Genomic DNA, 24,560 nt, shown 5'->3' with positions numbered 1-24,560 from the left:
ACCCATAACCCTAATGAGGATGAGTGCTATAAAAAAAAAAATGGATGGAGAGATTTTTGGGGGGATTGGCCACCTCGTTGGACCTCAGCAAATACAGCTGTCTTTTTTCAAGATTCAGAAATGGAATGGATTCTTAACGCCTCATGCCACAAAATGACGCCAATGTCACAGTTGAGAGTAACGGATTCAAATCTCAAGCTGAAGCACATCCAGGAACAAAGCTTTATTAACAAACTGTCCAATATACTGTCAGCGCTTCAGCAGCTAGAGATAAACATAAACGTCACCATCCAGTCAAAAACAAGGTTTTGTGGGAAAAGGGAATTTTTTTTTTTAATTAATTGGATATCTTTAGCCGCACAGCATAGTTGAGTCATATTTAAATGTTTTCAGAAAACAAAAACAAAAATTCACCCTAAAAAATAAAACGTCCTGTTGCTTCAATTCAACTTTAGGACCATGATCTGGAGGACTGAGAATCTACACAAAGAAAAAAATATATTTTTTATTTCTTATTGTGACATTAACTTAAAAATTATTACGGCAACTATGCTATAAGGATAACGATATCCAAAATAACTTTGTTTTTTCAAAAAAAAAGGAAGAATTGGGAAATGTTTTTTTTCTTTTACCATAACAAAAATTCATAGGTCTGGATAAGAGTTAAAAAAATATATATACATTGAACATGTTTTACAGTTCTTTTTCCAAAATAAAAAATATGCACCGCCAAAGGGTTTATTTCCTTTATACACAAAACTAATGTTTTGGGGAAAGAAAGCAGTAGCTCCACTTTGAGTTTCTCAAAAACTCAATGTATTATTGTTATTTTAGACTATCTTTTTCCCCCGAAACAGAACCAAAAAAGAATTGTTTTGAATGGCAACAAATAACGTGGGTTTTTCAATTTTAAGTCAAAAAAGGTGGACATAAATGTACTATGGGCGACACGAGGTGAGAGTTAGTTCAATCAGGACGTTGTGACAGGAAGCAATCGCGCTAGCACCTCGGAGACGTACTCGTTGTTTTTGGCGAGCAGCGCCTCCTTCATTCGCCGCAACGCCACCCTCACCTCGTCCTCCGTCATGGCGGCGGCAGGAAGAGACTTGGCTTCCTCCAGGAAGTCCTGGATCAAGTCTTGTCCGACCTGGTGGGACAAGACGGACGACGGAAGTGAGAGGCCGTGACAAATAAGCTAGTCGGGTAAAGATATCGACATAATATGTAATAGCATAATTGCCCGAGTCATTTTTAATTTACAGTCACAATATCAATAAAAAATGTTTGTCTTTTTTCTTTCAAATGATTCCTCCCTCACAATTAAAAGCACACGACATGCATGTGACATCCCCTGCATAAAGTAGTTGTTTCTCCAAACAAAAGGCCTTTCTCTACTAAGAATGTCGATGAACGATGCCATCCTGCAAAAATATAGGACTTTACAGTCTTCGTATAAAAACAGAGAAGTACCCCACCCCCTCCCAAAAATGTAGAGAATAGGCAAATTTACAAACGCCAAACCGCCACTTTGCAGAGACTCACTGTATTCTCCGTCATTCTCTCAACGTTTCACCCTGACAAAACACAGCGAAACCTTTTGCTTTTGTAAAGGTTACAACTTTTTTTTTTTTATTTAATATACAGCTTTATTCTGATTTTTGTAACATAAAAAATGTCCTTGAAAGTAGGAAACTTTTTCTTTTTTTATTCCTATGGTGGTCATAATTCTGTTTATTGGCATTGGGATTATGATCAGTTGATGCGCACTTACCCGTTTTTCGCTGCGCCGTCTCTTGGCCTCGGACCCGCCCCCCCTCGCGGACGCAGCCGGCTCCTGAAACTCCTCCAGCTCCTCGGCCTTCTCCTTCGCCATGGCGACCACCGACGCCGGGAAACGAGCCAACTCGGCCACGTGGATCCCGAAACTCTGGTCGCACACACCTGGAAGGAAGACGCACACCACACATGGCCATTCTTCAGACTTTTGTAACCAAAGTCCGAATATTTTTTCGTTTTGATATCAAGGAATGATAGAAATATTTGTGAATTTCAATAACTATTTCTTTTTATTACATTTTTTAAACAACTTTGTCACAGATAGAGCTCAACATTGTTACTAAATCAGAACTATCCCGCAATTCCTTCAATGTGGATTTTTTTTTTTTTTTTTTTTTAAATATATTTTTAAAAAATGTTTTCATTTAAAAACTTATATGTATTAAAACGAAACATTTTAACAAAAAAAGTGAATGCATGATTCACAACCCAGGCATGAACGCAGCCGAAGGGGATTACTTTGTGCTACTAACCATAACTATCTTTTGATTATATATACTTTTGTTTTTTTGACTTCTGAGTTTAATTTGCTGCAATGAATCCATTCCAGCCCACTACAAATCAATTAGTTAAGTTTTTAATAAATAATAGCAATCTATTTAAAAGAAGTGAATTTAAAGAAATAAACTCATTTCATAAAGTGTCATTACTGTACGTACTGTAGTATTCGTGTGTTGGATGTGTCCCATTAAGGGGCGTGGCCTAGTAAGTGACATCGGAAGCTGCCGTCAGTTCAGTGCGAGCGTCCGGGCGTGAGTTGCGGCCCACAGCAGCTCCTTGCGAGTGTTCCCCGTCGACTGTTTGTCGCATTTGATAAACGGTGACTGTGGCTCTCTTTGCCCGCATGCGAGGGCATTACAGTACCCTAATTGCACCCACCCCTTCAAGTACGATTCGCAAAATCCTAGAAGATCGACTCGGCAGCGGCTGCGCGCGGTCTCGGGCAGGTGTTCCCTTGAGTTCGCGTGCAATCTTGTGTCAGCGGCGAGCCGCAAGTGGAGCATCGATTCGCAGCGGGACCCCGGACGAACAAGCGCGCCCTGTGATGAGCGCTTCGTTGCGCCGGGTCACGCGCCGCCCTTTGAAGTGCGGGCTCACACATACCGTGTGCGTCGCCTCGCCACAAGAAAAGAAACGAGGAACAATCCGGAACAGAAACAAAAACAAACAACTAAAAAAGGTACGCAACTTGCTTGTTCAATTCAAATACATTACAACAGTTGATCTCAAGTAGCACCCAAAAAATTAAAAATAAAAAATACTTTGCGCTCAAAGTGCCACAATAACGACCAACATTTGAGTAGTAGACCCAAGTCATCTTAAAGTTAGAACGAAGCAGACGTTTTTGTTTTTATCATTGTAAGCACACGATGAACTTTAACACAACGGCGGCCGCTATCGAATATTTTTAGAACTACTCTACCAATTAGCTGATCGCTTATTCAAGTATCGGATAAAAATGGATTTTGCGTTGAACAATTCAAGTACAAACTATGCATGAGATGCATTTTTTCCATTGTATTCGTTTTGGTTATATTTTTGTCATGTTTATGTTAATTGTATTGAATTGTTTTGACGTTTGTGTTTTTATTGATCATTTTGTTTGTTTGTTTGTTTGTTTATTAGATTTCTTGATTTGATTGAAATTTTGTGCATTTTGGGATTTTTTTTCCCCCCGTTTGGCATGAAGATGACGCCCTTCAGTTGACAGGACTCGGTCGGATGTTTGTTGTTGAGTCACTCAACCGTAAATGGATCCAAGTTTCCAGAGCCGCCCCAGGAAAGGCAGTCAAAAGCCGACTAACAAAGAAACACGAAGGATAACTTGCGAGGTCCTGACCCGGCTTGACCCTGTAGAGCATGGTGAGCGTGTCGTGCGACGTCAGCGCCGTCACGTGCAGGTTGCGCACGGTGGGCCGCTGCGCCGCCAGCGCCGTCAGCTCGTGGAAGTGCGTGGCGAACAGACAGAAGCAGCCGATCTCAGCGGCGACGTGCTCGCTGATGGCCCAGGCCAGCCCGAAGCCGTCGTAGGTGGACGTGCCGCGGCCCAGCTCGTCCACGATGACCAGCGACTTCTCCGTGGCCGAGCTTCGGTGAAGAACGTCGACGTTACGATCGGGGGGGGCGAGACGGCGCGCAAAGACGGCGCGATCCTACCGCAAGATGGCGGCCGTCTCCAGCATCTCGGACATGAAGGTGGACACTCCCTTCACCTGGCTGTCTCCTGCCCCCACCCGGGCCAGGATGCTGTCAATCACGCTGAGCTCCGCCTCCTCGCACGGCACGAAGCAGCCGATTTGAGCCATCAAAGCGACCACGCCCACCTGGCGGATGTACGTCGACTTCCCGCCCATGTTTGGCCCTGAGGGCAAAATGACGGCCACAGAAAAACTTGAATAACAATTGAGCAATGACTCTCGGCCGGAAGTCAGTATGAGGTTTCAGCTCGGCTCGAATAAAGCGCGATAGCCTGCAAATACATTTTTACTGGGGCAGAGAGTTTATTTGAATTCATTTCGTTATTTTAAGACCATCAATGTGGAGAAAATATTATTGAAAATGTCTTTTGAAATTTTAACTTGACATAGTAAACAACTCCATACAAAAATATATGGGAATATATGGAGAGCTATATTTTGTTTTATTTCAAAAGATTGTTTTTCACTTTTATGCTAAAAATATGTAAAATTTCTGATGTATAGGTGCATAGATTTTGTCTACATTTTTTTTAGAAAATCTGTCATCTTTATGGAGTAAGGATTGCAACAATTTTTTTTTATTTTATCAATTTAAAAATGGATAACCCTGAGTGGAGAAAAGAATCTATTATTAAATTTTAAAAAAGGCATCTATGTATGTGTGTGCATATTTTTGTGAGATATTTTTATGTGAAATGAGATTTTGTACCCATTTTTCTATATTTGCAAAAAAATATTTTTAGGCTTTCTGCGTGAAGAAACAATATTTAGATTTTTTTAATACAATAATTAAAAAAATACCAAACATACCAAACCAAAATTACATTTTTGGGTCCCCCTTTTATACGAGACAAGACTTTACCCATTTTATTTTATTTATAGAGTACTTTTTTGCACGACCTTTGGACTTTTTTTTTTTTTTTTTGGCCAATATCGTTTTGCTCTATTGGAAAATATTATAGGCCATCAGTGTGGAGAATTTCTTTTAATATATTTGTTTAAAAACATTTGTGCATGTATGGAGATAGCGCCAAAGGGGCCAACAAATAACACTTCCTGTCAATCCAATAAGTGGTTGTCCCAAAACTTTTGTCTACATAGAATAGAATTTTTTTTTTTTTTATTTTATTTGAGAGGAGGCAAATGTTATTATAATGTAAAAAAATGAAGTATAAAAACAACAGCATGCTCGCTGACCTGTGATGATGTAGAAGCTCTTCTCCCCCTGGACGAAGGCGACGTCGTTGGGGATGAAGCACGTGTCGGCGTCCGTCTCCATGCAGGGGTGGCGCGCCCGCCGCAGCTCCAGGCGGCGGCGCCGGCCGTCGGGCAGCAGGCGCGGCCGCACGTAGGGCACGGGGGCCGAGACGGACGCGGTGGCGAAGCTGACCACCGCGTCCAGCAAAGCCACCGCGTCGGCCAGCGCCTGCAAAGGATCCACGTAGCCTAATTTGATTTTTAAAAAAAAAATACAAAATAAAATGGAGACGTCATACAAATAGTCATGCTATCGTTCCTTGAACAATAGAACTAATCAACAAAAATTAACTGCAGTAAGAAAAGTGGATGGCTGCATAAATTTCATTAATCTGTCAAAGTTCAAGAGGGCGACGGCCCGCATTCACGCACACGCAGCTGATCACTTCCTGGCGCGCTGGCATGACGAGCACATGCCACGGATTTCGCACCTGAGGCGATGTTGATGATCTCTTTGACGATGGCGTTCTGCGCCTCCTCGTACTCCTCCCTGCTGCGCCCGTAGTCCTCGTTGAGCGCACTCAGCTTGCTGAGGAGACACGCCGGATCCATGCACATAAACGCACACGCACGCAAGTGGAAACACACACACACACACACACACGCACCTGTTTGTGAAGCGCACACCGTTCTTCTGCACGTCCAGCATGGTGAACTTCTTGTTGTTCCTCAGGCTCTTCTCCTCCTTGCAGGTGATGCGCAGGTAGAAGCCCAGCACGCCGCTCGACTCCAGCTTCACCGTCTTGCCGGCCTCCAAACCTGCGACGGCGTCACAGTACACTCCGAACGTCACATGCTTATAGAACCCTGTACACCGATTTGGGACAAGTCACACAATTGACCGCGAGCCTCGGGATTGCCGAAGGGCCAGGAATTTTGAATTTATTCGGCTCTTCGCCACATGATTGCTGCACACTTTAATGGACTTTTTATGACCTGCGGATGTGTGTGTGTGTGTGTGTGTGTGTGTGTGTGTGTGTGTGTGCGTGCGTGCGTGCGCTTGTGCGTGCGTAGTCACCCAGCTCTTTGGCAGCGGCGTTGAGCACGGCCTGCATGCTCTTCTCCATGGCGTCCATTTTCTCTCGCAGCTCACTCAACACGGGATCAAAGGAGGCCTTCACCAGGAACTCATGGTGCTCAATCTAAACAATGTCAAATAAAGTTAAAGTAACATTTCCCCAAAAAAAAAGAAACAGGGCGGTGAAATGCACATGACCTATCGAGACCACGCTACTGATAACTAAGTATTGCTATAGTTACCGTACTACCACAGTAGCACTTATGAGGTTAAATAACCTGTCATGAGGCTCCATTAGTTTCAAATGTCAGCAAAGAATTTGGGCCCTAAAGCTTCATCCTTCGAGTCTATTTTGAGAATCTATTTTTGGAATCCAATAATTGAAGTTTGTTGGATCATTAAATCGTACATTTCCAACAGCCCTCGGTGGACTCCAAATGAAATAGGTTTCACGCATGCCTGAGTTATCATGATGACAGTGCCCCCCCCCCCCCCCCAAAAAAAAACAACAACAAAAAAACTCTTATGGCCACATAATTAAAACTGAGGAAAAAGTTGTCCGTGAGGGATGCTCCAATTACATTCCTGGACCTAAAAAGCAAACTATTCGGGCAACTTCACCACAGATTGAAGCATGTTAAAAACGTATCTTGATCTGCATTATAATCCATTTCAATTTCATTTTTAAGAATTCGGTAAGTGTGAGAAACGCACACCTGGTTCATGTCCAATGTGGTCTCAATCATCTCCTGGTACTTGCTGAAGTCACTCTGCAGGTCCCTGAGGGGGGAGATGAAAACCGCCTCCAGCAGGACCTGATGGTTGCCTTGGAAACGCACACAATCAGCGGATGAGGACGATTGCAAACATCTATGACATTAATTGACATACTATTTTACTCGCCCTTTATTTTTCAGAGAAATGACCATCATCGGACATGCTGTGAATCATCAACGCGAATGACGGCTTTGTGTTGTATGACAGAAAGTGAATTGCCGCATCAGACAAAGAGCAATAAACGCTCCACTGCAAAGTATGATCAAAAGGGACTTCGAATCAAAGGGAGTAGCGCGACCAACCTATTCGACATTTCAAAACGGAGACACGCAGCCAATTGAGAGAAATGTTGCTCTGCACACAAGTGAGCTGGAAAAGCTCAGACAACATTAGTGGGATCATTTGCACATTATTTTGTGCACATTGGATGCCCAATGACAAGGGGGGGAAAAGCAGTCATTTATCCATTTGTTGACCTACTTCAATGGTGGAAGCCGCACGGAATAAACTTCCCCCGGCTGCGTAATATCGAACAAATACCATCGCTGCACATAAATGTAGCTCGGGGGGGGGGGAGATGGTATTTGTAAGCTATAGTATAAATAGCAAAGATGGTTTTGTTACGTGGCATGCCTAAAGCCAGATGTTGCAAAACAGGCTTATTTTTCTTTCAAAAAAACAAAAAAACAAACACTAGGCACTTCTCTTGCATGTGCTTGGGAGCGCTATTTCTGTATTCAGGACTGTGTTTACATTTTCATGGACAAAAGTTTATTTTGTACGGAGGCAGCACCTTTATGTTATGTTCAGGGACAGTTTTGTTAGTATTACATATTAGGCCATCGTGGACCGAGATCACCACTATGTTGAATATACCGGGTCGGTTAAAAGTGGTAGAAATGCATTTTTTACAATAGAAATGTTGCCTTAAAATAAAGCATAGCCGTACACGCTTCACTTGTATCACATCTCGTCCTCATCACAAGCACAACCTTAAATCCAAAACTGCAAGAAAAGGCACCAGGCTACTTCCTGTTCGGTAGCTTAGCAACCAGTGTCAAATTATGGACACACTTACGGAAGTTGATACAGTTAATGCTGGGGGAAAAAATTAAAAGCCTGTGTTTGGTTTTAGGAAAAATACAGCAAATCCTAGCAGGGGGGACATTTTATATTTGTTTTTATTTTCAGGCCTTGAGGACTGACAATAAAATGCTACCATATCGCTCAGCCCTGTGAAAAAAGTGAAAGGTCACTAGGACCTTTTAAGGATTAAAAAGAGGACAATATGGATGTTTCCACTGGGCGATGTTTGGTACCCGAATATCTTTCCAGCACGGCGACGAGCGCAGGGATGTGGCCAACGGCCTGGTGCACGCGGTAGCAGTCCTGCAAGGTGGCACTGTGGCGTTGGAACTTCTTGGCCAGACGCTGGAGATCGGGGAAGCGCCGCAGAAGGTCCTCCTGGCACGTCTGCCTCAGCTCCGAGTCGCGCACCAAACTCTCCACCAGGTCCAGCCTGCACGGTGGAAAACCTCGTTAAGGCTTGGGATCAGTTAGCTTCGAAAGTCGATCCTTCACATCATTTTATGTGGCCTGCAAAAGTCATCATTTTTTTTCCCCGTGATTTCTGTTAAAAAGAAGAAGAAAAAAAGCTTAACTATCGACACTGTAGTTGATGTTCTGACTTACACGCCATACGTTTTCAAAAAGATTTGAATGAAAAACAATGGCAGAAATGGTAATATAAGCATATTTGTAAATGCCTCACGTACCAAGGGGTATTTGTCATCCATGATCTGCTTTATCGTATGGATCTGGTACACGTCAGGCTGTCGAAGTGGTCTCGGTGTTGTAGTATCGGAGCATTTTTATGAGTCCAAGTACAGGCGTGCAGTATTGGCACTAGTACAGGCCTATTCAGAGTGCGTTGAATATATCTGTTTTGCCTTTTTTGTTCTCATTTTGCACCTAAAACTTGAAAAGGTTTTGCATGATAAAAATGCCGATCAAATGCAGGCGCAATTGTGTAAGGTAATTTGGATTATTGGCGTTCCCACACAACATATTATATCAGACAAGACACGTAACTGCCTCGTGCTCAAGTCACACGCTGGACTGTGGTGCTTGTCTAATTCCCACATTCCCTTAAAAGAAGAGAAACTATTGATCTCACACACACAAAAATAAGATGCTGCTGTTAGACTAACTTTCATTCAATCTCACCCTGTTTACACAAAAGACAAGCAGTTTGTTTGGCCTTTTGATCCCTTTACTGTAAAAATGTAAAACATTAAAGCATGGAAAAGAACCCAACCAGGATTTTTGGCACATTTATGTGCTTTCACTGTTCGAACTGGCCACGGGGTGACCACAACTGCAATGCGGTCCGTGATGAAAACCAAAAAGTTTGACTCACTTGTACTAAAGGGTTTTATTGTGTAACTGGTCTGGGGGCAAACAAGGGTGTTTATTGCAGTATAGTATAAAATGGAAATGAGATAAGGGCGTGGGAGTGTGTTGCAGGAAAGCGCCCAGCAGGGTGCACGTGGACGCCATAAAGAAAAGATGTCAGAGAAGACAAAGGCTGCGGGGGATTGCTGTAAACCGCGCCTGGAGCCACCGGCAAATGGCCATCATTCTGCAGAGCAATGACGACGTCAGATGGGACCGTGGACCAATCTGACCACAGCGATTCCATACTTCCTCTTTCAAACATTGTGTAAGTCGGGCGCCGGAACAGATAGCTTTGTTCGGTCTGCGCTGTGTCTGCTGAGGCTAGGATAAGCGTAGCTGCTGAACCAGAGCTCTGTAAAATGTAAAGAATAATTCCTCTGTCAGGAATAAATTGGTTGACTTTTAACACGCTGTTATAATTGTAGTTCTTTCACGAAAACGAACACGCACGGAACCTCGAGAGTAATAGGCGATTATAAAATTGCGGTTCCTACAAATGGTGACCCCCGTACGTGATCCTGGAAGGGCATTAGATAAAAAGACAGAGCAGTGGACGGGGATTCAATTGGACTGCAATCTCCCAGATAAAGGTGAGCGGAAACCTGTTTGATTAAATCACAAATTCTGCACAAATTTGGGGGACTTGTGGTACAGTTGTTTCATTGTCAATAGTCACTAGGACGTGGTGTTGTTATTGTCGTGCTAATTGGAAGTCAGGGTAACGAGGTTCCTGCCCGACCAGGATAACGAGATCCTGGGAAAAAGTAGGGGAACGAGGTACCGACTCGTCCCGTCGTAGACTGACTTGAAATCGGACGCGGTTTCAAATTGTAACGTTTCGGTAGACGTTGGGGATTTTGGGACCCCCAAAAACCGATTTAGAACAAGATGAGTGTGCCACCAAAACCCTGCGGTGTGAATTGGACAGTCGAGTGTAGAGGTAATGAATGCGATATGTGTCGGAGAGATTACCAGAAGTCACTGGAGGATTTGTGGATTGAAAGAGAAGGAAACAAGCAGGATTTAGAAGTGTGTGGGACAGCATGAGCCTGGCGTGGTGTGCTGACGTAGGGAGATTGATTTCGGTTCATTCATCGGATGATATTTTGACACGGTCTGGTCCGAATAATATCAAACCTGAAATTGTATATGCCCCTTTTGCTCCTCCAGTGTTTGCAGTCATCCGTGACATGATCCCGCCCTCGTAGCCGACGGTGACGAGGCACCCGGACTTCAAACCTATCGTGGGTCCCAGTTCTCACTTCGAACATTGCATAAGTATTTGGACAGATAAGACAAGGTCACAGCCTTCCTGTTTAAGGGAGGCAAATGTTATTTATAGAATTGCTTTGCTTGACACATTGCCAGCTGAAGTTAGGACCCTGACCTCACGGAAGGGGGAGATAGCTACTTTAATCGTCACGCGTCTCACCATTTGAAACTTTTTGTCGACAGACAAGACAAATCATCAGACGAGGTAAAGGACATGCAGGAACAACTTTTGAAGTTACAATTGGCCCAGGCCCGCAAAGTGGCCATTGAACAAAAAAAAATTATCAATAAATGGAAGCAGAAAAGCAGATGTGGATGGCGTAGGGGTCAACGAGGGGACGAGGCGGGAGTCTTGACAGGGGATACACCAACGGGGGCAGGGGAAGCGCTCATACTGTGGTCAGTGCGAACACTGGTAGCGTCAATGTAATGCTCCCAGACTGATGCGACAGAGACCTCCAGTGGGACCCGGAGAGGCCCCACCCCAAAGAGGAGGCTACAGAGATCTGCTCATCAAAACCAGGGCTACCATCCTTTGCAGCCCGGACGGACTGACGATACGGTTCCCAGATGGGACCGTGATGAACTGAGAGTGGAAAATTGTCCGCCGGGTGGAACATGGTGCAACATGACGTTCCGGAAGCGACCGCTGACATATATTGGGCCCGACTTAAAGCGGAAGCCCTGAATCGACTATCTTGCCTCCGACAGCCCTCCGCTCGATCCCCTCCATCTCACACTGCACTATGATAAAAATGACGATTTTGTTTACAGACAAGCCTTTGAGTCAATACAGGATGAAAACTGTTCAGGTATTTACATAGGGAAGCAAGGTGTGGCAGCTGCCTCCACTTTGACGCCAGAGCAGAGTGAGTGGTTTATGATGAGTTTCACATCTTTTCCACACATTTCACTTCCACTTGCACTAGGTCATGAAGCCTGACAACTGGGACGGATGGTAAGGAAATGTCATTTGGCAAATGATTGGCAACAAGGTCAAATAACTCAATGTGTTGTACTCTCCTAGTACTGAATGTTTTTGAATTCAGGGTGCCACGGCGGGCGGGGAATATTGGAGCATGTCACTTTGGCGCGATTCCATGGCAGAGAGCTCTCGGACCATGAGGACGCCGCACAGCTGTTGAATTCGCTGCCGGACTCACGGCCTACAGATGGGGGTCTATGTGCATCCGTGACTTCGGTAACGTTCGAGGTAGACCCGACTGCTTTTGTTAACGTTCCGTAGTATCCCTGTAAACGAGTGGCCGCTGAAGACATCGCGGAGACCCAAATACTGAATTCCAAACGCTTTGGTCCACAAAGGATTTTATGAAACCCTCCGCTCGAGCTGCAGAACTGCTGGCCATGTGCAGGGCACTGGAGTTATCTGAAGGTCAGAGTGTTACTATTTATTCATGGTGCGGCTGATGCTGCGGCTACATTTTCAAAAAATGTAGCACGCTATCAAATGGACGAGGGAGGAAATTATTTTGTTAAACAGGATCAGTTAATTGCCTTTCTCCCTGCAGTAACAGTTGATGTAGTGCGTGGCGCCAAAGGAAGACAAACGTGAGTATGACGACAAGGAGAAGCTGCGCCTTGTCCCTCGGGGTGGCCCGAGGAGACTGGTCTTAACTACAGGAAAGTTCATGTGGTTAGTGGTTGAGGAAGCACACGCCCCAACACATGAGAGTTGTGTGTCAATGCTGTACAAGCTGCGCTTTTGGTGGCACCCTGATCTTCTGCGCAAGGTAAAACATTTTTGTGTTTTTTTGTGATTTTCGCGTTGGCCCTACAACGAAGGGGGAACCGCAACACACTGAGATGGGCCGATGCCAGAATGATGTGGCGGTAATGGACTGAACCGACAATGGTGGTCCCAGTCCAAGGCATAAGGCTGCCAGAACTAAGACAAGGGCGTGCAAAATCCTCTCGCACCCTCCGCACCCCGGTCACCAGTTCTTCCAGCTCCTTCCCTCAGGTAGGCGCTACCGATCAATGCAAACTAGAACTAGTAGACATTCCAACAGCTTCTTCCCTCTTGCAATCAACTTCTTAAACACCTAACCTATAATTCCATTACAACAAGCTGGCAATTTTTTGACTTGAGTTGGTTGTCACATTTCTGTGGGGCCAATTATGTATTACTCGTGCACTCACTGTAGTTGTCTCGCCATGCTGCACTATTTGCATATACTGGCCACTCATGCCAGAGCAGCATCTGCTCCTTTTGCACACTGATAGAGGAGTATCTGTAACATTTGCACAACCACCATTGTCCCAGATGATCGCACTACTCGTCACTTTAAACCGCATAAACCTTGCACAATGGTCATTGCACCGGTCTATTGCAATATTAGTCATTCGAACTGCTCTAAGTGCTAGAGGACTCTGCATCTTTTTGCACAATTGTTTTTTGTCAATGTCTCTGTCTCCAAAGTCTTCTGTAAATTGACTGTCAGTTTTTACTAGAGCGGCTCCAACCACCGGAGACAAATTCCTTGTGTGTTTTGGACATACTTGGCAAATAAAGATGATTCTGATTCTGAATGGTTGTTTGTTTGTATGTGCCCTGCGATTGGCTGGCAACCACTTCAGGGTGTACCCCGCCTCCTGCCCGATGATAGCTGGGATGGGCTCCGGCACGCCCGCAATGCATGGATGGATGCTTAGAGAGCACGTGAAATGATAGAGGATCGTGAGAAGCACATTAACGCATACGCTGGCTTTGGTCAAGGTTGTCAAGGCGAGAAGAGGAGCTTTGACATAGGTTGCAAAGTAATGAAAGATGTGTTAACTTGCGTGTCAGAGGGAGTCATTTTTCCTTTTTGGCGGCTGGAAGACTGTAATAATTGGGAATATAAAGAGAGTCTGTCATGTTTGTAAGTAGATATACATAGAGGTTCCTGTTTGTGGCCAACCGGATTAAGAAAATTACCCGAGGGACACCAGCCAACTAAAGACATCCTTACAATATTGAGTTGACAGTATAGTACAGTATAGTGACTATTAATACAGCATAGCGAATGCAATCCTTTCCATTCACAGAAGTGGGCGGATGTGCCAGAGGTGTCAAGTTGAGTTGCTACTTACGCTACATACGTCATGAGACTGTGCCTAATTTGCAACATGTACAAGGGAAATTATGCGGAGTACATGTCTTTGAGAATGACTAATATGGTATGAGGATTCATCTGTTTGATTGTCTCCCAAGATTCAACATTAGAGCTCCAACTACCGGAGACAAATTCCTTGTGTGTTTTGGACATACTTGGCAAATAAAGATGATTCTGATTCTGATTCTGATTAGAGCAGGGAAGACAAAAGAGGATTTTTCCATCTGTCTAGCAAGTCCATTTTGAGGAGCTTTATTTATTTGCATTCTGTCTCCCAAATCAGGTTGATTCCAATAATTTGTGGTCAATCGTAGAGCTACTTTTTATTTAACAAAAAAGGGTAATAGTAAAGCACAATATATAGATTAATAAGAGACTGGAGAATCTGGGAAGTCCTTTGGTGCCCCAGAGCTCTAAAATCGCAGGGAACTGGCACCAAATTGTTTATGACAGGACACAGGCGTCCTAGCTGGATAATTTGCCAGATGTAATATTGGGAATTAGGCAAACAGTTAGTTACGGCATATTAGCGAAAGCAAAGAAGGACACCCGGCAAAGAGGGCCGTGAAGCCAACAGGGGCCCTAGAGTTGAATTACGAGCTGGGGGAAAGGACACTGGAAGGAGGAAAATTTTGCTGCTGCTACTACGTTCGAGTCGACTTGTGCCTACCAGCTGATGACTATTGACAATCTGGAGGGTGAGTGCCAGCGCTGGGAGCGCGTATATCCTCTAAGGTAAAAAGCGCTCCCCTCTATGATGCCAAAATGGTCCCGTCCCTACCTTGCATCTTCCAAAATAAGAGTAAGGTAACTTTAGGCCTCAATAAGAAACTTTACTGATCAATTAGCCACCCGGATCCACAGTTTTGTAAATTCACACTCTTCATTGACTATTAGGATGCGACCCGATTGAGTAAGACGAGGTCCGATTTGTGGTGGATGTTCCGGTTCCTACAGTACTAAGGAATTTGCGATGTCACCACAGAAGGGCACCAGTGCCAGAAAAGAGTAACTGGATTACCTCTCCTCTATTTTAGTTTTGTCTAGGAGCGGCTGTTTGATCCACTGGTTGACCAGCCGCTGTCCCTGAGGCGTGCGGCACTTGTTCAGCAGACCGGCCAACGAGTGGGCACCGCTGGTGTCGTCGGGTGCACCCTGCGGGAAGGCAACGGTGTCATGAATAGGTGGAACAAGAATAACCTAAGCGAGTGGTGCGGCCCACCTGGAAGAGGTTGAGCGCCCTGACGGCAGCGTTGTCCAGCCTCATGTACTGACCCAGCTCCATTGAGGTCAGGCTGAAGGAGTTGAAGTTGGACTCGTCGGAGAGCAGCTCCAGGTAGCGCACCACTGCGGCCAAGCAGGACATGGCCACCTGCACGGGAAAGCAAAGCAATAGGTCTCGTGCAGAAAAAAAAAAAACACTCCAATTACATTTGACATTATTACATGGAAAAGTGTAATGGACCACCATCCAAAGTTGACAAGCTCGCGAACAAGCAAGTGCACTTCAACCCCATCGACAAGCGTGCAAAAAAAATAAAACACCACCGCCACAACGCCACTGTTACCAGGTGTTCCAAGCAACAAATCGCAGCCTGTCGAGAAGATCGCGTCAAAAATACTCGCACCGCCCCATTGACAAATTCACCCAACAATCGATCACATCATCCACTGACAAGTTCCCCAAACAACCGATGGCATCCAACGTTGATAAAGTTCACCTAACAACCAATGGCGTCCAGTTGACAAGTTCACTCAGCAATCGATCACACCCTCCGTTGACAAATTCATCTCACATGCACATTATGTTAAATAACGCACAATTGTTATTGTCTGATTCTCAATTAATCAATGAGCTAATCTGTGGAACGCTCAATTCTAAAAAAAAATGTGCTCTATAAATAAATGTGGGTGTTTATGTTTATTGTTTACAACATTTTCAGATTGGACCAGAAAGGCTCCAAGTGGGACACTTCCCAGCATCGATGGAAACGGCGGCCCTCACCCGTTTGTCCAGCTCGGGGAGGGTGTTGCTGGCCACCGTCTCTCCACGTTTGGCTCTCAGCAGCCTGTTCAGGTCCTGGACCAAGTCCTTGCCACTGAACTCGGCTCGCTTCCTGTCCGAGACAAGCAGGCCGCCGCGCTGCACCACCTGCACAGCACCCACCACCCCAGACAAAGTCTTTACTGAGCATGTAGATTGCGGTCGTGACACAATGGCGTCTTTGTGCTCTCTCAAGCTGGCTGTCGGGCGCTGCCATTTCAGTCGACAAAAGGTAAATTGAGACCAACTCACGAGTGGAGCGAGTGGTTGGCCGCAAGGCAGCCTAGCAGTGCTTTAAAAGAATAAAATGGAAAAAGCTGCTTGGTTATGTGTTGCAAATGTTTACATAAACTATTTTTGCACAAGTCAAAGAAGATGTGTTTTTGAAATCTTCTTTGATATCTACTGTATTTTTTTTGTTTTACAAATTGATTATTTTACATTTTCTTCAATTTTTTTGTACATATTTAGGCACTTGGGGAGCTTTTTACCATTAACACTGAAATGTTTTGTTGGTCGGTCCTATACTGTAGTTTGTTGGAGTGCATCATATTGTTTATATTGCATATCTTTATTTTGCATCGTATTATTTTGTATTTTTTATATTGCATACATTTTTTTATTTTGTAGTGTATTTTTATATTGTATTTTTTTTTTATTGAATCATGTTACATTTTTTGGTATAGTTTTTTTTATTCAACCGTATATTTTTTTATTGTGTTGGATCACTTTTTTTTAACAGTGTACAGTATCTTTTTTTTTATATATATATATATATATATATATTGTATTTTTCTTTCCCCAAGACCTTGACTGGAATTAATTTGGTCAGCTGGATTTTCATGGTTTAGGGTGAACATACAAAATCACCTCAGAAATGAAACAAAAATTGAAAACTGTACAAAAGGCATTTGAAGACAAACAAACCTCCCGTAGCTTGTTGCCGTCAGCGCTGTTCTCCCCCTGAGCGAGGAGACACTCTTTGGGACCGACCTGGACCAGAAGCGACTCCAGGTTGGAGAAGACCTCGTTGTCGGGGAACTCGCACACGCCCATGGTGCGTTGCGCCGCGTCCACGTAGCCCACGCCCACCACCCCAGCTGCGACGCGCACTGCTACAACGCCTGCGAAGCCTTCCGCGCCATTTTCGCCGCCAAACAAGATCTCCTCGAACTGGGTGAGGTTTCCTGGAGAGGCCTATGTGGATCGGGATAGGGCACAACAATTCAATATACAGAAGTCTGCCTTTACAGATATAATCAAGTTCAATATAAGAGGTATTAATTCAATATTTATTAATGCTGTTCAGCAGCTTCTTTATCGTTTCAAGGACAAAGGTCTGCAGCTTAGAAATCATTTTAACGCCCTTGGCAAGCGTTACAGCCTCTATCTACTCCTCCCGCTTCAGAATAGTACATATCGTAGAAGCACTACGCTCGTACTGTTTCGCCATGTTGACTAAACACACACCTTGATCATATTTTTCTATGATTTCATGCTTCAATGTAATAGTGCCCCATGCATCATTTTAAATTTCAGTTTCATTTGTGTATTGTGCTGTCGTTCACAACTTATGTACCAATAACATCTTTCTCCCATCTGCAGATGAGTTAACGGACACTATTGAGTTTGTTAGTATCAAGGGAAAAAGCACATTTGTAAACCAGATTTTTGTGGGGAGAAAAATAGAGATTTCATTTTAAAACACGAGAAAGAGCTCTCGGTATGAGCTCTGGGCCACTCCGAGTACAAAAATGCTCGGAATTGTCAGCGAAGACCTCTTTCACAATGTCAAAGGAGGCCACATATGTTTGAATTGCAAAATCCTTGTATTGTCTCTCATTAGCCATAATAGGTGTACCTAATAGATTAGATTAGAAATAAGAATCGAGACAGATCCTTTATTCTTCCAGTGAGGAGACTTGAATTGTCACAGCAATGTAATAGTTCTATAGAAAACCACAAACCTTGTACTCAATCTTCCAGTCGTGCTCCTTGCTGCTCTTGCTTTGGTTCTTGTACACCTCGACGCGGTACTGCCTGACCAGGAGCAAATCCCTCACAAAAGCCTCAAAGTTGAGCTTGCTCAGAACCACACTTTCCAATTTACGACTCCCTGGCGAAAGACGCATGGAAGGGGGAAATATGAAGGTATTTCCATCATTCAGAAGCTTAAAACACAAAAGCTAGCCCATTCGGCATGTTAGCATGTGGCTACCTACGGCTAAGCTACACCCAGCCTACCGGAACCCAAGTGCTTGATGACGCCGTTCGTCTTGAAAACTTCCTTCGCGGCGAATGCGGCGTCTTTCCCGTGGACCGTGTAGTAGTCGCTGCGGTCGAAGATGCGGAACGTGGTGTCTGGCTTGTCCGGCATAGAGAAGAAGAAGTTGAGGAAGCCGTGCTCGGCCGCGCTGTCCATGGAGAGGTTTTGTTTGGGCTGCACCGCCATGCTGGAATCTCCCGCCGCTGCACAAGACTCCAAACAGGAAGTGACGCGGCGGTTTATTTGTTTCAGTCAGAAACGTATTTATTTGATCTTTTTCTTTTCTTTTTTTATTATTAAATCACGTTAAATTGTTAGTAATTGTGTTCAAGAACAAATTATTTGTACGTTTTATCATCCTGTCTCACAACTCTCATTTTCATCATGACGTCACACGTACTTCAGCGTGGAAAAGGCCTTCGCGAGCTCAAATGTACGGTAGATGAGACCGGTCAACGACCTGCAACAGAATTGCAAACCCCACGACACAAGGACTTGGAAAAGTTAGCTACAAAACAATAGCTTACCTTCACTTAATTTTTCAACTTTATTGATTAATATTGGTGCAACTTCACGCCTCAATCACTTGGTCCATCGGCAATAGGATTCTATGTAATTCTACTTAATTATGTCATGAACACAATGTTTTTAAGTACAATACTAAAGTGCTATTATTAAAAAGAAAAAAAATGTTTCTTTTTCTCTTTTCTGGAACGGATGAATGACAGGCGGCACAGTGGACGACTGGTTAGAGCGTCTGCCTCCCAGTTGTGTGGAGTTTGCATGTTCTCCCCGTGCCTGCGTGGGTTTTCACCGGGCACTCTGGTTTTCTCCCACATCCCAAAAACATGCCTTGTAGGTTAATTGGAGTCTCTAAATTGCCCCTGGGTCTGAATGTGAGTGCGAATGGTTGTTTGTTTATGTGTGCCCTGCGATTGGCTGGCAACCAGTTCAGGGTGTACCCCGCCTCCTGCCCGATGATAGCTGGGATAGGCTCCAGCACGCCCGCGACCCGCGTGAGGAGAAGCGGCTCAGAAAATGGATGGATTAATGGCATTTCCTTTCATTTCAATGAGGAAAGATGATTTGAGATACAAGTGTTTTGAGTTATGATTGTGGTCACGGTACAAATTTAAAAAACACCCACAAATCCTGCTGGATTCATTTGGATTTTTTTTCAGGGGAAAAAAAATTTCTGGCAGTTCCCGATTAGTTTCCAAGATTAACTTTCGAATAACTTTCCAGTGTAGTGCAACTTTGTCATCAAGACTCAGGCTTTGTAGAAGAAGCTCTCAGTAGCTGTCCACTTTGTGATTTAGGCAAATATCACCTTTGTGAAAAAACAAAAAAATAACTTTATGTCAAAACTGAGAGTGAGGCACAGTGCGTTGTGCAGAGGAGAACAAATATAACGTGAAAAATCAACTGTGCGGCCGTGGCCAATGTTACAAGGCATATGTCGTTATTCGGACAGTGGGAAGAATCATTGCTGTTGTTATGTTAGTCAAGAGAATGCATGTGCATGACCGTCTCAAACTGTAACCAATGTTTTTTTTATCTTTTTCCTGGAAACGGCACAAATGCAAATGTCATGAGGGACGGAGCGTATCAATCAAACGTTGAGAAAAGGCTTCGGTGATGCGCTGAGTTGTGCGCGAAGGATCATGTGATGAGTGCCACCGTGGTCTTGATGACGCCAAATGAAAGTTCTCTGGGAACATTTTTTAGGAGCAAATTTAAAACGGAAAAGACAAAAAGATTTTAAAAAGGATGTTTCTTGGTAAACACAACATTATTTGCAGCTGTATTGAGACGATAACGACAAGTGGGAAAAGCCCTGGTCAAGAACTTTGAGTTGAGGTCTCACTTGATGGGGTTTGGTGCAGATTTTTACAACGGAGAGCCATTAAAAAGCTGCTGTCTTCTCCATGCTTCACACATCCCAAAAACATGCATGATCAAAAACAAGTCTGACAAAAGATCTTAAAAAAAAAAAGCTGCAACAAAATGACACGGTCCAAAGAAATTCCAGAACAGTTGAGAAATAAAGTAATTGACAAAAAAAAAAAAGTCATTTCCAAAGCTTTAGGATTCCAGCGAACCATAGGGAGAGCCATGAGCCTGTAGTACCTGGGGAAAGTGTCTTTTAAATAGGTGTCAACTGTAATGACTGATGTTTCTAACCAGTTTGTCATAAAAACTAAATCTCAAAAACAGAATGATATATGGTACATTTTACTTACCCTATGTGTAAATGATACACTGAAGTACATTTTATCATAAGCCAATAATAGATTGATATCTGGTACAATGATACCACTTTTGACTTATTATACACTTCTTTACCATAAGTCAAAGATTGTTGACATGGTTTCTGTACCAGATGCCATGATACATGGTTGACCTATGATACATTTTCCTAACGTTGTCAATCAATAGTTGATGTGGTAGATTCCTTGCCACATATGACTCATTTTTCGTACCATGTCAATGATACAATGATTGTATTTTTTTCAATGACAGTATGTCAATAATAAACAGGAAGTGACGGAGCGGTTTCTTTGTTTCCGTGGGAACAGTCAGAAACGTATTTATTGGATCTTTTTCTTTTTTGTATTATTACATCACATGAAATTGTTAGTAATTGTGTTGAAGAACAAATTATGTGTACGTTTTATCATCCTGTCTCACCACTCTCATTTTCATCACGACGTCACACGTACTTCTGCGTGGAAATGGCCTTCGCGAGCTCAAATGTACGGTAGATGAGACAGGTCAACGACCTGCAACAGAAATGCAAACCCCACAACACAAGGACTTGGAAAAGTTAGCTACAAAACAATAGCTTACCTTCACTTCATATTTTCAACTTTATTGATTAATATTGGTGCAACGTCACGCCTCAATCACTTGGTCCATCGGCAATAGGATTCTATGTAATGATACTTAATTATGTCATGAACGCAATGTTTTTAAGTACAATACTACAGAGTGCTATTCTTATTAAAAAGAAAAACAAAATGTTTTTTTTCTGGCGGGGGGAGGCTAGAACGGATTAATGGCATTTCCTTTCATTTCAAGATGAAAAGAGGAAAGATGATTTGAGATACACGTGTTTTGACTTACGATTGTGGTCACGGTACAAATTGAATTCGTATCTCAAGGCACCACTGCACTAGTAAATGAACCCTTCTATGTCATTTGACCAAGGCAGAGCAATTGAGACACAGGGTGATTGGCCTGAATGATCATTCTTCTTTTAGCCTTCCTTTTCTACCACCGTAGTTTGAGTGTGTGAAGCGTCAGTCAAAAAGTGGATATTACGTGAGGTAAACTGCTTGGAAGGGACACAGAACGCCGGCCCTAATATACATTCTGACAGATAAATTGATTCAAAAACTGATGTGGTGGAAATACAGAAATATCCAACCATGACAATCCAAGCACCAAACATTTTATACACACCTGTGACAAAACGTCATCCACAAACCCCATGATGGACGTTAGGTTCCTATTTTGTGTCCCTTTAAAATTCTTGTGATCTTCTCTGTACAAATATTTACGACACCCACAAATCCTGCTGGATTCATTGTAATTTTATTGAATTAATTCAAATCTGGCAGTTGAACCCCGAACAAGTTATTAATCATCGTTTCAGTTCAGATCAGTGGTGGTCACTCACCTATTGTTTACAAACACTCGAAATCGGTCTATACGTCTACATCCCGACACGCTTTACTTTCGGCAAATATTCCCGATTAGTTTTCCAAGACTAACATGTGGTGGCCACAGTAATCAAAAGTGCGCGTAAAGACCGCCAGATAAACTGTTTGACGTCACACCTGAAAAGCGGTCATTCCAGTTAGCGTGGCTAATCGCTGGGCGGCTTGGCTGGAACATGCATTTGTCCCACATTAGCCAGCAGGCCACTGAAAAGCTCGCTGCAAATGCTATCATTTGCATTTCTTCTTAAATTGTGCCTTGTTGCTCATGCCACATGCCCCCGTTTTTTTAAGTATTTAATTTTTCACGTCTGATTTTGTTTTAACACGGAACGGGGCTGGCACCGAAGCACTTGGAAGCGAATTCTAAGCGAATTGCTGTCCACTGTAGTGATGTATGTAATTTTTAAATCAAGATAAATGTAGACTGAGGAAAGCGGCTTTCGAATAACTTTCCAGTGTGGTGACTGATGTGCAACTTTGTCATCAAGACTCAGGCTTTATAGGAGAAGCTCTTAGTAGCTGTCCACTGTGCGATTTATGCAAAATATCACCTTTGTGAAAAAAAAAAAAAAAAAAAACTTTATTTCAAAACTGAGAGTGACGCACAGTGCGTTGTGCAGACGAGAACAAATATAACATGAAAAATCATCTGTGCGGCCGTGGCCAATGTTACAAGGCCTATGTCGTTATTCGGACAGTGGGAAGAATCATTGCTGTTGTTATGTTAGTTGTTTTTTATCTTTTTCCTGGAAACGGCGTGAATGCAAATGTCATGATGCACGGAGCGTATCAATCAAACGTTGAGAAATGGCTTCGGTGATGCGCTGAGTTGTGCGCAAAGGATCATGTGATGAGTGCCACCGTAAGCTCGATGACGCCAAATGAAAGCTTTCTGGGAACATTTTTTAGGAGCAAATTTTAAAAAAGCATGTTGCTTGGTAAACACAACATTATTTGCAGCTGTATTGAGAAAATAATGACAAGTGGGAAAAGCCCTGGTCAAGAACTTTGAGTTGAGGTATCACTTGATGGGGTTTGATGCAGATGTTTACAACAGAGAGCCATTAAAAAGCTCATTTTTCGTACCATGTCAATGATACAATGATTGTATTTTTAAAAATGACAGTATGTCAATAATAGTGGTCCAATTTCCTTACCATATGTTAATTATGCATTAGTTGACATTTTCTGTACTGTATGTCAATGACCCTTCATTCGTGTTTAAAACTCATTCACTGCCAGCCTTCCCATTTAACGTGGATATTTGACTTCTAAAGCCGTCAATGGCAGTGAATGTCTTAAATATATATATATATATATATATATATATATATATATATATATATTTTTTTTTTTATTTTTTTTTTTTACAACGGAGAGCCATTAAAAAGCTCATTTTTCGTACCATGTCAATGATACAATGATTGTATTTTTAAAAATGACTATGTCAATAATAGTGGTCCAATTTCCTTACCATATGTTAATTATGCATTAGTTGACATTTTCTGTACTGTATGTCAATGACCCTTCATTCGTGTTTAAAACTCATTCACTGCCAGCCTTCCCATTTAACGTGGATATTTGACTTCTAAAGCCGTCAATGGCAGTGAATGTCTTAAATATATATATATATATATATATATATATATATATATATATATATATATTTTTATTTTTTTTTTTTACAACGGAGAGCCATTAAAAAGCTCATTTTTCGTACCATGTCAATGATACAATGATTGTATTTTTAAAAATGACTATGTCAATAATAGTGGTCCAATTTCCTTACCATATGTTAATTATGCATTAGTTGACATTTTCTGTACTGTATGTCAATGACCCTTCATTCGTGTTTAAAACTCATTCACTGCCAGCCTTCCCATTTAACGTGGATATTTGACTTCTAAAGCCGTCAATGGCAGTGAATGTCTTAAATATATATATATATATATATATATATATATATATATATATATATATATTTTTTTTTTTACAACGGAGAGCCATTAAAAAGCTAATTTTTCGTACCATGTCAATGATACAATGATTGTATTTTTAAAAATGACAGTATGTCAAAAATAGTGGTCCAATTTCCTTACCATATGTTAATTATAGATTAGTTGACATTTTCTGTACTGTATGTCAATGACCCATCATTCGTTTAAAACTCATTCACTGCCAGCTTTCCCATTTAACATGGATATTTGACTTCTAACGCCGTCAATGGCAGTGAATGTGTTAAATATATATATTTTAATAACATTCTACAACTGTCAATGCAGTTGACTTGTGGTCCGATTCCCTTACCATATGTCAATGGGTATCCCACTCTGTAACACTGAAAGCAGCCTTGCAAATTGTCAACGTTTCCACGTGAAGTCATGAGCCTTGCGTGTGCGTGCCTGGGAAGTAGTGGCCTACAATAATCCACAAGACTAAGCAACACAGACCGATGATGATACACCCAGGATCAAGTGATGGGGAGGGGAAAGGGAGGTGATGGGAGTAAACTGGCCAACGTGACGAATGCAGTTAGGGTTGGATGATGATGATGATGATGATGATGACGACGACGCGTCGAGAAGTTAGTTGCT

At 42.8% G+C, this 24,560-nt stretch overlaps 1 protein-coding gene and 1 long non-coding RNA gene across 9 annotated transcripts; one reads left to right on the top strand and one right to left on the bottom strand.

Moving 5' to 3' along the window:
• Positions 1-208: 208 nt before the first annotated feature.
• msh2 (mutS homolog 2 (E. coli)) lies at positions 209-18,726 on the bottom strand. 2 transcript variants are annotated; one of them, XM_061756977.1, is made up of 16 exons: positions 18,220-18,716; positions 17,943-18,091; positions 16,903-17,172; positions 15,937-16,083; positions 15,154-15,303; positions 14,953-15,086; positions 8,406-8,605; positions 7,026-7,135; positions 6,310-6,433; positions 5,900-6,050; positions 5,723-5,820; positions 5,232-5,480; positions 3,994-4,198; positions 3,677-3,924; positions 1,772-1,941; positions 209-1,147 (listed from the first exon to the last, which is right to left on the bottom strand). In XM_061756977.1, the coding sequence occupies exons 1-16, from the start codon at positions 18,425-18,427 to the stop codon at positions 971-973; spliced, it is 2,790 nt and encodes a 929-aa protein (XP_061612961.1). In that variant the 5' UTR covers positions 18,428-18,716; the 3' UTR covers positions 209-970. The 2 variants fall into 2 exon arrangements, 1 of the variants encoding a protein (XP_061612961.1); XR_009785745.1 differs by lacking the exons at positions 209-1,147; positions 1,772-1,941 and having other exon boundaries at positions 3,785-3,924; positions 5,232-5,460; positions 18,220-18,726.
• LOC133469670 (uncharacterized) lies at positions 8,675-15,106 on the top strand. Of its 7 annotated transcripts, none has more exons than XR_009785749.1 (4): positions 8,680-9,808; positions 10,714-10,787; positions 10,999-12,796; positions 14,969-15,106. It is a non-coding gene; the product is annotated as an uncharacterized LOC133469670 (long non-coding RNA). The 7 variants fall into 7 exon arrangements; XR_009785752.1 differs by having other exon boundaries at positions 9,802-10,133; positions 10,714-12,028; positions 12,139-12,796; XR_009785751.1 differs by having other exon boundaries at positions 9,802-10,133; positions 10,714-12,208; positions 12,345-12,796.
• Positions 18,727-24,560: the final 5,834 nt, after the last annotated feature.

The sequence above is a fragment of the Phyllopteryx taeniolatus genome, chromosome 19, assembly GCF_024500385.1.
Source record: "Phyllopteryx taeniolatus isolate TA_2022b chromosome 19, UOR_Ptae_1.2, whole genome shotgun sequence".
Taxonomy (NCBI): Eukaryota; Metazoa; Chordata; class Actinopteri; order Syngnathiformes; family Syngnathidae; genus Phyllopteryx; species Phyllopteryx taeniolatus.
The sequence above is the reverse complement of the archived record's forward strand: the minus strand, read 5'-3'. Positions and strand labels throughout refer to the sequence as shown.